The 16580-nt window shown below is 38.5% G+C and overlaps 1 protein-coding gene across 7 annotated transcripts in view; it reads left to right on the top strand.

Annotated features, from left to right (window-relative positions):
- C3g (C3G guanyl-nucleotide exchange factor) overlaps window positions 1-16057 on the top strand; it is a 78792-nt gene extending 62735 nt beyond the window's left edge. For 3 of the 7 annotated variants that reach the window (XM_076899537.1, XM_076899538.1, XM_076899531.1), the window contains exons 2-16: window positions 6242-6641; window positions 6732-6956; window positions 7129-7314; window positions 7451-7758; window positions 8586-8702; window positions 9131-9435; window positions 9828-10035; window positions 10320-10343; window positions 11487-11682; window positions 11782-12028; window positions 12234-12474; window positions 12721-12895; window positions 13066-13710; window positions 13814-13945; window positions 14117-16057. In XM_076899537.1, the coding sequence (XP_076755652.1) occupies window positions 6242-6641; window positions 6732-6956; window positions 7129-7314; window positions 7451-7758; window positions 8586-8702; window positions 9131-9435; window positions 9828-10035; window positions 10320-10343; window positions 11487-11682; window positions 11782-12028; window positions 12234-12474; window positions 12721-12895; window positions 13066-13710; window positions 13814-13945; window positions 14117-14255 (3548 nt within the window). In that variant the 3' untranslated portion in view covers window positions 14256-16057. The remainder of the gene's footprint in view (window positions 1-6241; window positions 6642-6731; window positions 6957-7128; window positions 7315-7450; window positions 7759-8585; window positions 8703-9130; window positions 9436-9827; window positions 10036-10319; window positions 10344-11486; window positions 11683-11781; window positions 12029-12233; window positions 12475-12720; window positions 12896-13065; window positions 13711-13813; window positions 13946-14116) is intronic. The other 4 variants (XM_076899535.1, XM_076899533.1, XM_076899536.1 and 1 more) reach the window with 4 other exon arrangements.
- Window positions 16058-16580: the final 523 nt, after the last annotated feature.

The following is a 16580-nucleotide window of genomic DNA, read 5'->3' as shown; positions in this document are numbered from 1 at the left end:
TGCATTCTCGAGCACGCTGCGCCGTCGCGATAACGACGAGAAAGACGACCGGCCCTGGCCTGGCCTGGCCTGGCCTGGTCGCGAGCAACGAGAATTCGCGGCGGTCACAACCCCCGGGAGCGACGTGCACCGCCACGGTTAAATGAAAACCCGTCGGAGCTAGATACCCGAGCCGGCTGCGCGGGGGTTATTAATTTCACGCGCGGGCCTCGCGATCGCGCACCTCGATAATCTTCTCGTTATTAACGGGAGAGATGTCGGACGATGGCGATCTCGATTGAAAATGGAGATTCGAGGAGGGTAGGAGTTTTTGTGGCTTCCTGCGGTAGGCTGGTGGACGCGCGGTGTCGACGATTCTCGTTCCGCTATATCATGTTTGTAGGCTTTGATCTTTGCGCAGGACCGACTGGAATTCGAAATCGGCGACAGCCGATGGGTGAAATGTAATTGAAGTCTGCTGCCGGATATGTTTGGTATTGTAGGGATAGCGGAGTCGTTGAACCGTAGGAGCTTGGGGGAAGTTGTATTCGGTTCGTAGTTGGTTACGTTTGTTGACCGTGAAATTTCATTCTTCTGGTATACGTCTTTCTTCTGGCAGTTTTGGGATAATAATTTCACAGGCGATTCAAACATTGGAGAACGTTCATCGAAACGTAGACAAATTTTTTCGAAATCAAGAAATGAAGAAATTCGTTGATATCAATATTTTTTTCAGAATCTTATTTGCCGATTCACATTGTCACGCCTATAAGTCACCATCGTATAAAATTAAAAAGTTAAAAGTTACTACTTTCTTTGATATGTGAAACTTTTACGGAGCAACGGTTCGCGGTTTAATTAAGCTTGAATTTCATTCCGTGATTCGATATGTTTTAATTAATTTAAGAGGTAATGGTAGTTCGTAATTAATATTCGTTGAATTTGCGACACGAAAACGAGCTTTGCAATTCAACTGCAGCGTTTATATGCTTAGAAGCGAGCCAGACTCGTTATCGCGCTTTATTCGAGCGTCTTGGCCCGTTAATATGCAATGTCGCGACCAGGTGACGGCTGCTATTCGGCGCAGAGTGAATCGCTAAATGCTGAGGAAAACGCGGACTGCGCACTTGCAGTTACTGCATTTATTTGACGTTAGGATTTGTAAACCCGTTCATTGGAGGAGGTATTTTGTAGGAAGAAATTATCATTTATAAATTTTAAGTTAAAAAAAGAGAACGAACGGTAATTCCAATTCACTCTAAATCCTTAAAAACGCTAAATAAATTCTTTTCAAATATTTCATTATTTTTGAAATTTCACTTGAAACTTTTAAGAGTTCGCAAAATATTATTCTCGATCAAACTTGGTCCCAATCAATTTTTACAAAAATTTTCCAACCAATCCCAACGTCATCTCCACTTCACTAATATTCATCTCTCCCTTGACTCGCCGTAACTATCCAAACATTTTCTCTTTCTAATAATCGTATTCACAAACAAGACGTCCCGCTCCACCGACAGTTACCTTTTTTCCCCTTACCACTTTCCAACAACTCGCCAAACAACCCTTCTAGCTAACAATCGGAACTTCAAACCTCTCACCCCCCCCCCCCCAAAAAAAAGAGAAAGGGAAGAAAAAAGTAGCTTCGCAATCTCCCCTGTCGGCGATCTTCTCGAAACGGGATAAAATCCGTGCGTCTAGTCACGCTCGAGCCGAAGGTTTTCCCGCTTGGGAAAAGCCCTCGAGGATCGGAACTGGCGAACGCTCGGTTATTTACAAACCGCGCCGGCGGCGTCCTCGATCGTGAACTCCCATGGACCATCGTATGGGAATCGAACGCGTTCCCTGAATCCAGTCAATCACGTCAATTTGCATCCACTATTGGTTTCTATGCGCTATCTCTCTCGCTCTATCACAGACACGCGTACACGCGTTTATATATACGTAGACCATACTCGTAGTGCTCACCTTCGCTCACCTATTCGATTTCTCACCCTCTCGATCGCTCGCGTATTCAATATCCCAATCATTCTCTCATTCGATCCGTCATTCAATCTCTCACTCGTACATTTTGTCATTCACTCCGTCACTCATCCGCTCACAAATTTTCGCTCTGATTTCCTCCCTCCTGTTTTCCGTTATCCCCGTCGAGTGTCCGAGTCGTGCCTTCAGCGCGAATCATGTCTGATTGAGGTTTCAATCGGAATTCGTGAATAGAACTTGATTTACCGGCGTGCGTAGAAGCCGGTTCAACCCCCGTGGGCTGCTTGCGAAACGCAACCACCAAAGATGACTGCTCCGCCCCGTTCCATCCTGTACTCGCGCCCTGCCAAATAGCCTGGTAATAATTCGAGTACCAGGTTATTAACCGAAGGGAACCGTACTGCTTACTCCTCTTGGACTGTTTCAAGGGAAGTATTTGCATTCCTATTATTAGATCGGACCAAATTCCCTGATGGAGAACTTGGGTAAATGTTGTTTGCGGTCTGCCAAAAGACAAATTGCATCGCTCGTGTGTTTCATGTTTCTTAAAATAACACGAGTAATGTAACTAACCTTGGTAACCACGCGCAGGAATATTAATAAAATGTATAACTTTTCGTAATAAAATGTTCCAGCTGTCACGTTTCGGAATAACGAAAGTGTTATTTGAAGTCGAGAAAATTGTACTGCGCGTGAAAGATATGCTCGTGGCGAGTGTAATTTACATTTGCATTAATAAATTCGACAAAGTTTCTAGTCGCGATAGTCAGGTTTGCGTAAAATACTTTTGACGAGTCTAAAAATTTATTATATTAATAAACAACAGTGAAGGTGTTTCATAATGCTAGTTATATATTTATTTATTTATATGTCGAAAGATCGACATCTGGCAAATGTTGATATTCTTCGGTAAATGTCAGCGTTGGCATTCTTGCTAGGTGTGTGTACGAAATATTTTATAAATGCTAGTTCTCGCTTACACCGGCAAATGTCGACATTTAGCATGCATTTACGTACGTAAAGCTATTTTAACGAGTTTCTTATGTGTTAAAAACATATACGTATTATTGTAATTTATATGTTTGTAAGCTTCTGCTTGTAGTGTGCCATGGAATTGTCGAAAGAACATTGGTGACCCAGGACAACTTAACGTTTTTCCCTCTTTTTTTCTTCTCTCCTTTCTTACACACAAGCATTTGTAGCGCTCGATGCGATACAAAAAGGCAAATATTGAGCCTTTCACCAACGTATTTCGTATGTGAATATTGACATTCTCTAATTTCTTCTTTTTCCACGGTAACGTATACATACGTATACATGTATACTCGCGTGAATTAAACTCAATCAGCTTTTCATAGCGTTGACTTTGATTCGAATCTCCATTTAAAAAACGCGTCCCATCGACGCAAACGGCTCTCTAACAATGTCACAATCGGAAATCCTGAAAAATGTGTACAATTGCATTTGTCGAAAAGATTCGCTCGATCGCGTTCATCGAATCAACCCGTCGATTTCACGTGTCCGCGGTGAAAAAAAAAACAACCATACGTCCCGATCTCGCTGTTCGTAAATCCATTATCGTAATCGAAGAGCTCGCGTGCGCATCGTGCACGGAAAAAATCGCGCAGAATCGATACGACCGGCCGGCGTTTAATATCGTTTGCCAACGTTACGATTCGAGCATTATGGGGTGGAGAATATTTGAACGTGGAATAACGGGGTTACAGGGAGAGAGGGAGGGAAAAGGGGTGGGGGCAAACAAATATTTCAATGCTGTCGAGAGTCGAGTGGCGAACGCGTGTGCTCGTCAAAGGATCGCGTTCTTCTGGAAAATTTATACGGTGTAATGCCCCGTCACGACGTATTATAAATTTTGTCAGAAGTACGCATCTGTCCGATGAATGTACCTATAAATAAAATGACGTATAAGCGTCCGTACGATTTTTAGCTATCTTCCTTTTGCGCTAGTACCTCCATTTTAATTTTATTTTTTATCAAGAGCAAATTAAAGGGAATTTATTTTATCTCTTACCATTTTAAGAAAATAAAGTTAAAAAGCTGTTTGTTAAAGCTTTCGAAATTTACTGAAAATTATCAATAATAAATTCGTGTTATCAAGATCTACTAATTTACAGATTTTTATACTCGCACAATATTCCACCACACTTTATTATACAATCTTTTTTCCATTTTTCGTACATGATAATGCGGAAAATAAACAAAGTATTAAATGGCTGAAACAGTGAAAAGAATTGTACATATGTGATATTTAAAAACGTGTAACAGATTCGAAAACGTTCGACGAACAGAATGAATAGCAACGAAACGAATCTGAAAACGGATTCGAAACAAAGCAAACAGCGCGCCATCTACCAATCATGAAACCATTGTTACAACGCTTTAAACCATTACACGGGCCAAACCCAAATAGGCGCGAAGAACGCGGCTCCATCGAAATGGGAAATAAAAACGAACCGTTCGAACCGGAAACCTATCTATCTACCATCCGCGCCCTCGAATCTTCTCGGGAAACTGATCCGATCAATTGAACCGCGAGCGTCGTATCGACGTTCAATATTTGCCCGCCTTTATTTGCCGTTCACGGTATATTTTTCCGTTCGCGCGTCGAATGAACGCGCGCGCGGTCGGTTTTCTGCGCTAGCCCACCACCGGGTTACCCGCCGTCGGAAAGCTACGAATTCTCGCGTCACGTTCGGTTGTAATCTCGTCTGAGCGTCGACGCTTGACTGGCAGCCAATTAAACGCGTTTCGGCGGTCGCGTTGCGCGCCGTTTTCGCCGTGTCCATTATGCGCGGGGCCATATTTCCCATTTGAAAGCAACATTAACCGGTCCGTTTGTAACGTTCGCCGACCGCACGGAAACATGTTTCCCTGCGGTAAATTGTTTTAATATCGGCCGGATAATCTGAATGTTTGGAACGCGTCGAAACGCGATTAATATTTACCAATCCCGAGTAATTGTTTGCCGGTCGAATTGTACGATGAATAATTGCCACCGTTTCGAGGGCAAACTGATTTCCCTGTCCTACGTAAATATCGCCATCGGTGAATCCGGGACGTATATCGAAGAATTTATTTATTTATTCCTATTTCGACGATACTTTGGGATCGTGTAATTTTCATGGCAGCGGGTTATCATTTATGTTTGAACTGTAAATTTTCTCCCGTTAACGCGTTTGACGTATCACGAGCGTTTTATCGCGATTTACTTAAATTCGAAGCATAGCGACGGAGATTTTTGTTTTATTTGTTTTAAGCGGTTGCAAATTCAATCTCTTATGCTTAAATTGGTAATCTGTTTAGAAATAAAGACGAAAGCGATGTCAAGATGCAATATAGATAAAAAATTTGCTGAGAAATTTGGAAATGATAAACAATTATTTTTGAATGATGTATAATTTTTGTCCTTTAACTCGTTCGGATTTGTAACGAGCAAACTTCGCAGCTTTTAAACGAGAAACGGGTTTCCGCGTTCCGAAGGAATTATACAAAGTTCAGCTTTGAAATCCTTCGCAGCCGAATAACAGACGCCGGAGAGTTAAACTTGGCTTGGTTTCCGGCGAACGTGCTCACCTTCGGGCTTTAACTTAGTTTAACTCGGTTTAACGCTGTGTGACAGCAACAGCAACCAAAATTCAGAACGATTCAACGGCTGTCCCTGGTGCGCTGGAAGCTTGAATATAATCTCGAAAATTTATGTAAATTGTACTCGTTCTGGTCGAGTAATTGCATACAATTACGGTACCCCGATATAAAATAAAGTAACCAGTTTTTACGACGATGTAACAGGTACGCAGAAATTCGAGGCTTTCACTTACCAATATTATATAATTATCACTTTGAATTGCTCTATACAAGGAGGGTACAAGCATTTAAAAAATCATATTGTACACGAGAGAAATCTTCTTTAAATTCAAAAGATTATTGTAAATATATATACAACTGTATAAGCTATTTCAATAGTTACATTTCTACGTAATCTTTTCATTTCAAAGCAAATTGTTAATAATACATTTAAAATCACTAAGAAATTAGCTGGTTAATAATATGATATAAATTGTTTTTTATTAACCAACTAATTTTCGTTTCAGCATTTTTTCTTAGTGATGTTAAATGTGTTATTTAAAATTTTGCTTCGAAATGGAAAATTCGAAGTAGAAATGTAACTATCTATATAAATAGCCTGATTTTTTTTTAAGAATGATTTTGGGCGATTTTCAATGCAAACGATTCAATTAATGACTAATCTCTGTTACAGAAATCGAGGAGCGGTCGGGAGGGAAGGCGCGCGGCGGTAAACTAGCGCGTCGTGCGCGCTCCTTCAAGGAGGACTTCCTGGAGAAGCTCTCTCACATGCGTTCTCCCGGTAGCGGCAGCGGAGGCAGCGGGGCGGCGACACGAGCCGCCTCGCCCTCCTCACCAAGGACACCTCGGGACAAGAGCGCGCCCGGCTGCAATGACGCCGCGACTACCCTCGACAAGAATCCCCTCCGTGACCTCCACATCCACGTGCGACAGGTGCAGCTGGCACTGCTCCACTTCAGGGACGTCGTGTCGAAGAAGAAGCTCGAGATGCTGCCTGGGAACGGCACCATCGTCCTCGACACGGTCACAACTATACACACCGCGCTGAAACCCTATCTACTGTACGAGAACAGGTGAGTACCTTTTTTTTAAGAAAGTAAAGGAAACAGCTGAAACAATTCATTCGATATGATTGATATCGGTTATCGTGTTTTCGGAAAAAGCTCCACTCTGGGATCAGCGACGAACCAGGTGTACCAAGCCCTAGCACAACTATTAAAGCTCTGCGACGACGTGTTGCTGCACGGCGACCAGACCTCGGCGTTGGACACAGAAAACGTGACACACATCATAGGATTAGTCGAGGAAGCTGTGAAGAATCTGGTTGCCCTGGCGAACGAGAAGATCGCCAACAGGCAGAAAGCTGCCACCGGCACCACCAATAACAGGTATCTACTATTTGAACATGAATTTACTTCTTTTTAATGATATAATAAATCTACACTCTATTCGATTCTTTTAGTACGATACCAATAACAAAACGAACGCTCTTATTTTTTTGTGTCGTCATAACCACTGCAGAGAATTTGACGATGTACCAGCTGAAATCACGTTTTTCAGAACGTCGGGTTACGGATCGGAATTGACGCCACAAAGAAATTCTTTACCCGATATCCCGCTAACCCCGAGGGAAAGGCAGATTTTAGAGCAGACCGCTGCGACTACTAGTCTGGTCCGTAGTTCGCATAGTTCAGAGTCGATTTTAAGGGATTCTAGTCCACCCCCAAAACCGCCACTCCCCGAGAGGTAGTTCCCTAAGCTTCTTACAGACAATAGTAACATTGCATGCACTCTTCTTATTTCTAAAATAGTACCATAGATAGACGATTTTATATTTAAAGTTCGACGAAACGTTCGTTTAACCGGATTCGATTAATTTCAGGCCAAGCGTGTGCCTGTCAGAGGAGAACAGTTCTTCGGGGACACCGCCACCGTTGCCACCGAAACGGAAAACGAGGGCTCAACAATTGCTAGACGAGTCCGAGGGTCTTTTAGCATCTAGTCTTGACGGTGTCTCCCTACGAAGTCGATCACCAGAGGATTCGTCGTCTCTTTTAAGCGCGTCGGCTGGCAGTTTGGATTCTGCTCTGAATCATTCGCGCGACGAGGATGAGATAAGGGCGATCATGGGACCAAACGACGAGTCTCTGAACGACAGTATGGATCTCAGCCTAATGGCTACTATTCAGGGTAATGTATTCCACTTTCTTTCCTGATATTATTCTTTTCTGTTGTGTGCAAGATTTTAATGTACTCGGAATTATCATCGAATCAATTAACATCGTAGAGCTCTCATCGATACGCGTGAGATACATGCTGAAAACATCTAACCTTTCCTCCTCCTTGTGGTTATTTATAAAATGTTTTTATCGGTAATAAATAAACGTGCTATCGAGGATCATCTTCATTTCTCTTTCCATGTGCGCACACACAAACCATGTAACAATGCTATGTAACAATACTAATAAATCTTCTTCATTCGATATTTTAATTGGGAAATAATTCTCTTTCAGCTATTGCGAATCAATGCATCAGTGCTCTTGCGTCTTCCATAGGATTAACTAACATAACTTCCTAGATTATTCAAAATACCATAGGTATTTGGAATTGACGTTCAATATTTAGATTTTGTAAGGACAAAAAATTTAAAGGATAAATTTATCGACCGTCTCTTGTTAAATGTTTCACTGAAATTGGAGCTTTTCTAAGAAAGTAACGGAGCAACTCTATATAAGTATATTTCCATTTGTGTCGAGAAAACCACAATATGGACGGTGCTTAGTCAGCGGAATAGTTTTTAATCATCGAATCAGTCGTACGACGGTGGTCTTACGATACAGTCAATTTTATTAGCGACTTAATTGTATAAGCCATGAAAAAAGTTAAACAAATCTTACAATGTAATGGAATATCATTAAGCAATTACGTGTAGAATAAAATAAATAGACAAATTTTACTTTAATATCATCGGGGAGAAAGTAAACATACGTATTGCTGATTTTGTTACTTCTTTGCAGGCATGCAAGTTAATGGTAGTTCAAACTGTAGTTATTGGGACGGCTCCGAACCAAATATACCGACCACCATGTTATTGGGTCAACAAACTCCTCAAGAAATGCTTAATCCATTCACCGGTGAGTGATAGAAATCATTTTATATTCGTCGTTGGATGCTATGGCGGTGTAAAGACGATGCGCATGACGTTGCACATTTATAAACGTAGAGAGAAAAAAATATAAGAGCTAAAATTACGCAAGAAAGCCTCAAATAGCCCGGTAGAGCAGGTAGCGTAGGCGTCGGATATTCTGGCTATGTGAATAAACAGTATCGTACCGATTCTCGCTCGAATCGGTGCAATAAGTTCGAATTCTTTCACACCGTCCGTTTTCGAAATATTATTAATTATCAGTCTTATCGAAAATCTGAATATGTCCACTAATTGGAACTGGGATGCTTTGAAAGCATTTTTATGTAAGAGAGTCGAGGAATGTTCCTTATAATCGATTTTCAGATGAAAACTCTTGTTACAAATCGCTTACGTACCGATTATGTTATGTTTCAGGTATAGAGGGGAAAATGGAACGATTATCGACTCAAACGCAAGAATCCGGTTTCGTATCGATGCATTCACAACGAAGCTCGTCTCAAAGTTATACTACCTCCAGTATAACGTCCAAGAGGTCGTCCCAACAGAGCAGCGTTAGTTATAATTCTCAAACGTTTAATTCGCAACAATCGTTCGCTCAGACTAAACTCTCCACGGACAGTAACGGGTCTATTTTCACTCAGAAGACAATGACTAGTTCAAAGAGTACCGTTAGCACAAGTATATCCAGTAGCGGAGATCCTGCGATGTTAGAAAAATTGGTAAATATGAGTGTCGTGACTTCTTTCCTTTCTCGCTTCTCTTTGTACTTGTACAATGTACAACACATAATTGTTCGACTTCCAAAGCATGTTGCTCGTAGTTATCTAGTAGTTCTGCAAACAGTCATATTTTCTACATTTTTAATACTTAAAGGATAATAATTAGACTCTGGATTATGATTTTATGAGAAACCGAAATGTGAAAAATATTGAAAGACTAAAACACCCGTTTATTAAATAAAATATTGTTTATAAAAATGTTTATAAAAACATCCGCGGTCTAGCAATCATATTAATACATTTATATCAAAATGTCATAAGCGGAAAATTTGCAACACGTAACATACATCTATCCGTCTGTTCGTTACACATGTAATTTTAATTTTACATAGGATGTAGAATCGGTTTCTTCATCGGACGCAAATGGTGTGCCGCCAGCATTGCCAGAGAAACGGTCGAAACGAAGAAAGGAACGTCAACCATCGCAGTACGACAATGTACCTGAAAACGAGCATTTATCAACCTGTAGTTTACACACTAGCAATGGCGATAGTCCAGATGCCAGTAAACCCCCTCCGCTCCCTCTTAAAAAAAGGCATAGTAAGTTACACCATAGTTTATAATAAGAAGCAGCAACAAGGCAGACAATGTTTACTCTTACACTACCACTGCTTTATTGCTGTTAAAGTAACTTTTCTTTTTTAACAATAATGGCAATAACGTACCTTAAATGTATAAAAAAAATCAAATTGCTCAAAGTTGCAAAATTATATACCTTGGACGAAAATAGTATTAGATATTGTCTAGACTATATTAGAGTAGACGTTCCGAATATTTTTTCCACCTAGTAGGTTAAAACTGATACAATATTTTGTATCCCCCAGTGTTCCAATCAGTGGCATATTCTGGTAAGTGGGATCCTGCCCACACAAATCAGCTATCCCTCAGCAAACACGTTCACGCTAAGTTGGAACCCTTCGTTTCACGCATTAATTATATACACGATTTTTAAGGCTCTTAGCTTTTTTGCGGCATGTTCGTCGTTATTTTTGATCTCATCTTTTGTCGAAACGATTTGATCGACACTGATTTCATTTGACACTGAGCTTGGATATTTCACTCATACCTTCAGTTTTTTCATGGCTTACATTTTAATCTAATTAATACGATATACTAAACATGAAAATTTAATAATCTTCTCTCAACTTTTTAACATACGAAACTTTTGATTTTTTTTTTTTTTTTTAATGCGATGGCTTTGTTCTATTTTCTCTTTATTAATTAAATATTTTTTTCCCTATAATATACTACATTTTTTTAAATCTATTTAATCACTTTCAAATTTTATACTTTGTAAGAGCTCATCATTCTCGTTAACATCTCTGTACGAGTTCTAAATTTCATTAACCATAGAAACTAATCTTGCTGCACCACTTACGTGGGCGTCGACATTGTTTCACTAATTAAACTGACCTTTTCTTGCTAATAGTCAGTTAACACTTACGCTTCTTTAACTCTAGAGCTGAGACAGCTGGCTTTACTTTTCGTTTCCACGATTGTGCATAGAGGAACGACGAGAAAAAAATATCCTCCTCTAATGCGAAATTTTCTCGACACACATGATATATAAGTTCGTGCTCGTACAATTATTGTGACATTTGTTCCGATTAAATAATCGTTTAACCGTGAGAAGTGACAATTGATCTTGGTGAAAATGTTGTTTAAAAGATTTCACACTTATTCCAGTGAGTTTATGTGAATCTTGCACACGCGAGTTTATGTATAATTACGTATCAAATGATATATGCTTGTGCATCAGTGTTTCTCTGTATTTTATATACACCTGCGCTTTGATATTTTGTTGTAATATAAATCGTGCTTGTATTTATCATACATACATATATTATATCTATATATCTATATATATATATATATATATATTATCTCTCATCATGGAATCATATTTTTTATTTCTTTTTATGTTACTTCATGATAAGAATCTTATTGTCTAATACGTTAGAATTATAGAAATGTGATTATATCTATTTCAGTAATGGCATACATGGAGATGTTTGGGAACTGTTCCCGCAGTAACAATGACTTCATCTCTGGTCTTGGGACCCGCCATTCAGTGGCAGCTTATAATTCAATGCAAGCGGAATGGCAACAACACGAGATGGCCCTTACTACAACACAATCGTATTCTTTCATGGCGCATACTGTGTCAACGTTGCACGATAACTCAAAGTACGTGATTTAATGTAAAATGTTACGCACCTGCGTTCCCATATACACATTCGTTTATGTAGAAAATGGTATGGAAAATGATGGATTTTTTTCTTTCAGTACCTCCACAACTATGGCACCGACAGAAATAGCAAATAATTCTAGTCTCCCGCCAGCATTGCCGCCAAAGAGATCCCGTTCCATTAAATCAAATGTAACACCGCCGCCCGTTTCACCGAAACCTACCATTAGCATGCAAAATATACACACGATGGAACCAATCGTTACGTCTACTCCAGTTAAAGCGGAAGAACCTGGCTGCGTTCACGATAAAAAAGAAGTAACATCTTCAACTCCGGTGAAACTGGTAAACATTTTCTAAACTCATGTTCCGCTAAACTTAAGCCATAATCAAAATCTGCTAATCACTCAGTAAATAAGTCATAGATTTTACCTCCTAAAGATCTTTTGATTCTAATGATGCGAGAGATGTTAAAAACACTAATTTGAATAGTTTTGAAGACGGGATACGGGGAGGAGTTGTTATTAACTGAGCGTTGTTCCATGTCTAGAATAACGTTGCTTCAGAAACGATATTGCCAACTTCGAGGCCACCAAGTAACGCTCTATCATTAACATCGATCAATGATAGTACTTTGGAATTAAGAGACGTCGATCAAGACGACGGCATTTTGGATGAACTGGATATCAGCAAGTATTTAGTTTTCAAAAAGCCAGAGGAAGAAGGTCCAGATATAAGAGGAGGACATCCTGACGCTCTTTTGGTTCATGCCACCAAAGCTAATAAACATGGTAAGTATTTATCTACATTTCACATTTCAAGTTTCCATGAAACGAGATGAAAATTACTTTGTTAGCGAGTACACATTAGAAAATATAACCAATTTGATATATTTTCATGCTTCATAGATGAGAAGGAATCAGGTCAGTTCAATAAACTGCTAAGCCTATTAAAATGTTTATTTTAATTTAAATTTACAAAATATGACTTTTCTTTTTTAGTCCCATTATAGTTTCGTATATCTATTCTATTTGCAGACTTTTTATATCAAGAAGCATTCTTAACGACGTATAGAACTTTTATGCAACCATTGGAATTAATTCAAAAATTGCAAAGACGACATCAACGATTCTCATGTTCCGCTGACGTTGTTAAGCAAAGAGCAGCTCGTGAAGCGTTTTCCTTGCTAGTTAGAGTTGTCAGTGATTTAACGTAAGTTAACTAAGAAATACATTTCGATGATACTTCTATACTTTTATAATTCTGAAAATTATCTATACAAATCTAAATGATCCCAAAAAAAAAAGTTGTCGCTATGTAGCTTATTATTGTATCTAAAGTAATTATAAATAATTAAAAGAATATGTATTAATGCCCTTTAGCATGTCGGATCTTGATGATACGCTCTTGCAAACCCTCATGGAATTCGCGCAGCAATTAGTATGTAGCGGCGACCTCACTATGGCGAAAGCATTACGCGTTAAAATTTTGGAGAAACACGCTGCGAAACAGATGCAATCAGCGCAACCGATACTTTCTTCATTGAGCGTGACAACGAAGCAAGCTTCCCTTCTTGATTTCAAGAGTGAACAAATTGCGGAACAAATGACACTCTTGGACGCTGATCTATTCATGAAAATCGAAATACCGGAAGTGTTGATTTGGGCCCAGGAACAAAACGAAGAACGAAGCCCGAATCTGACCAGATTCACGGAACACTTTAACAAAATGTCGTACTGGGCTAGATCGAGGATATTGGAGCATAGATTAGAGAACGAGGCGAAGGACAGGGAAAAATACGTGGTGAAATTCATCAAAATAATGAAGCACCTTAGAAAAATAAACAATTTTAATAGCTACTTAGCCTTACTTTCTGCACTCGATAGCGCGCCTATTAGAAGGCTCGAATGGCAGAAACATATTACTGAAGGCTTAAAAGAATATTGTGCTCTTATTGATAGTTCTAGCAGTTTTAGAGCTTACAGGCAAGCTCTAGCAGAAACACAACCGCCATGTATTCCGTACATGTAAGTTCCATTCGCGTGGATGTATACAAATTTTTCTCTAATACCTTCAATCAAGCGTATGCGAAGCATAGATTTATGAACAACTTCATTAATTTTATTCCAGCGGACTTGTGTTACAAGATCTTACATTCGTGCATATTGGAAATAGTGATCTATTACCGGATGGCACTATAAATTTTTCGAAAAGATGGCAGCAGTTTAATATCGTTGAAAACATGAAGAGGTTCAAAAAAGGGTATGTTTCTTTGCAATAGGTTTTTTTTAACTTTTATTCTGGTAATGAAGAAAGTGGTGCATGCAATAATACCATCTGTAGTAGATTAAATAGCAATGATAAACTGTTAAGAGTAATAATACCCATGTGCCTATATACTATTTTTAAATTTGAATCATCTGTTTGCCACAGGACGTATTCATTCAAGAAGCACGAACGTATAATAACGTTCTTCAACAATTTTAGCGATTTCCTCTGTGAGGAGGCGATGTGGCAGATTTCAGAGAGCATTAAACCGCGCGGTGGAAAGAAAGCACAGTCGCAGAACTAGAATATATCTAACCCTTTCACTGCCTGTGTCTCGAAATCGAAAGGCTGAACCAGTGAATTAGAAAAAAATGTACGTTTATATTTATGGTATTTAGGTAAATTTGCTTAATTACGAGCCGAATAAGAACTACGATACAACACTCCAAAGGCGGTGAAAGGGTTAGATTAATTCTATCCCGTTTCAACAGCCTCTGTGAGGTTGTATTTTAATTTATGGAAATTTTAATAATTCAATTCCGTATGGAACGAAAAGAAAAAAAAAGGAGAAGACAAAATACAAACAAACATTTAGATCAAATTGAAATTTGATGTATTTGTTTCGTTGTAATTGTCTACATTGTGCGTGTACGGATATCGATTGAATCGAAACACGTTTAGAGAGACATTAATGAATTGGCTAGATCAATTACGTCTTAAATGTATTTTTGTAGTTTTTTTCCTTTTTCGCCATAAAAATTAGTAAGGGAAGAAAAGAAATCATGTTTGCTATGGACCTATGCAACGTATACTTAAACGATGCAGCTGTAACGATGCTTAACATAGCATAAAGGGGAAAAAAATCCCCCCAAACACACATATACACATTTTAACATATTCTATATATGTATAATCTATATAAAAACTATTTATTTATTTGCTTTATATCAGCGACATGTAAAAAGTAGTAGGTGTCATACAACATTTTTTTTTTTAACTTATTTAGATATATATGTAAACGTCCATTATATAGCTTTATCGTAGATAGAGAAACTTTTTCAAACGTCAACAGAAGAATGGTCTGTTGACTTCGCAAGGAAAAACACCAATCACGTTGAATTAGTGTAGAGCCATTGTAGTCTGGGATCAGCGCTAAAAGTGACGCGCTTTTCCGAATACGTGGCACGACTAAGAGCGTAACTGTTACATATACTATTGTATATGATTCTAGAGAACACTTTTTGTTGGAAACTTGTTAATAGGTATCCAAGCTTTCAGCTTTAAGTCGAGTGGTTACCTAGAGGCGTATGTAGGTAAATTAAGTGTGAAAAAAAATCCACGACTGTCGCGGAAAAGAATTGAATCGAAATTTTATTAACGCATCACCCTTTTACCGATAATTCTAAAATACCTTTGATATCTTTTACCGGAGGTTTATTGTTTTCAGCGACACGAAAGTGAGAGTCTTTCTTTCACAGAACATTCCGATAGAGTGAAAGAATCCCTGACAAATTAATTTTACCTTAATAGAAGAAACGTACCGTGTATTGGGTAAATGCGATGAAAGTTCTGTCATATTCAAGAAGTAAGAACATTAACACTTTTTTTTTAGAACTATTTTTATTCATACTTTTTGCAACTTTTGCTTATTTCTTATAAAAAGAAGATAAATAGTTATTCTCAAAGTTTGTATTTATTACAATTCGTAGAGATGAATAACGTTATATTTTATGTAACAGAAATCGACAGAATTTTTGCAGTTACCTAATATTCGACTTAGTTCGTTTTCTTTATTAAATTCTTTAACTTCCAATTTCGTTAAAGTGCATCAAGTTTTTCTCTTACTTTTTAAGATAGTTAATACCGCTGTAATGATATATGGCTGTCTGTGTGCCTCATATTATAGAGTGAATGAATATCTGCCTATTAACGTTTCTCCGGTCTCACGTTTAGTAATATAAATGTCTTATATACAACATTCACGGGCAAAACTATGATAGTCAGTCTTTTACCCTTTGGCGCACAGTGATCACACTGTGCGAGATTATATTTTATAACAATCGAACACTTACTATAATTCAAGTTTATGATTGGCTGTATGTAATAGTGAATAGTAGAGTTACTTTTGCAGTGTGACGTAGATTTTAGTTGAACGGTGATCTCACGACGAAACTATAGTTTAATTTCTGCATATTCAGGAGAAGTAAGCAAAAATAATTAGTTGCAAAGGAAGTGTTCCGTTCGATGTTTATTTTAGACATGTAAGAAAAATATTTTATTATAATTCCACGGCGAAATCACTGTGTCCCCAATGGGTTAAGCGATATAAAAGAAAAACCGTCATCTGCACATTAACGCGTTCCACGCATGATCGTACCGATCGTGCACATTTATTCACGTTAAAGCAAAAAAGGCCTAAGCAGTTGATAGTTAGCGTCGGTCTATAAACATACCGCTAAATTAAAATTTACCGATGCATTAAACACTGGCACAGGAGAAAAAGTCGTAAAGCAGCCATGAATTAGTCTCAAAATATAGAGTAGGAGTTTGTTATAATATACATATATAAATCCGACAAACAGTTGTCAATTTTTGAACATGCACCAAATATGCATATGTGTAACGTAGC

The sequence above is a fragment of the Xylocopa sonorina genome, chromosome 8, assembly GCF_050948175.1.
Source record: "Xylocopa sonorina isolate GNS202 chromosome 8, iyXylSono1_principal, whole genome shotgun sequence".
Lineage (NCBI taxonomy): Eukaryota > Metazoa > Arthropoda > Insecta > Hymenoptera > Apidae > Xylocopa > Xylocopa sonorina.
The sequence above is the reverse complement of the archived record's forward strand: the minus strand, read 5'-3'. Positions and strand labels throughout refer to the sequence as shown.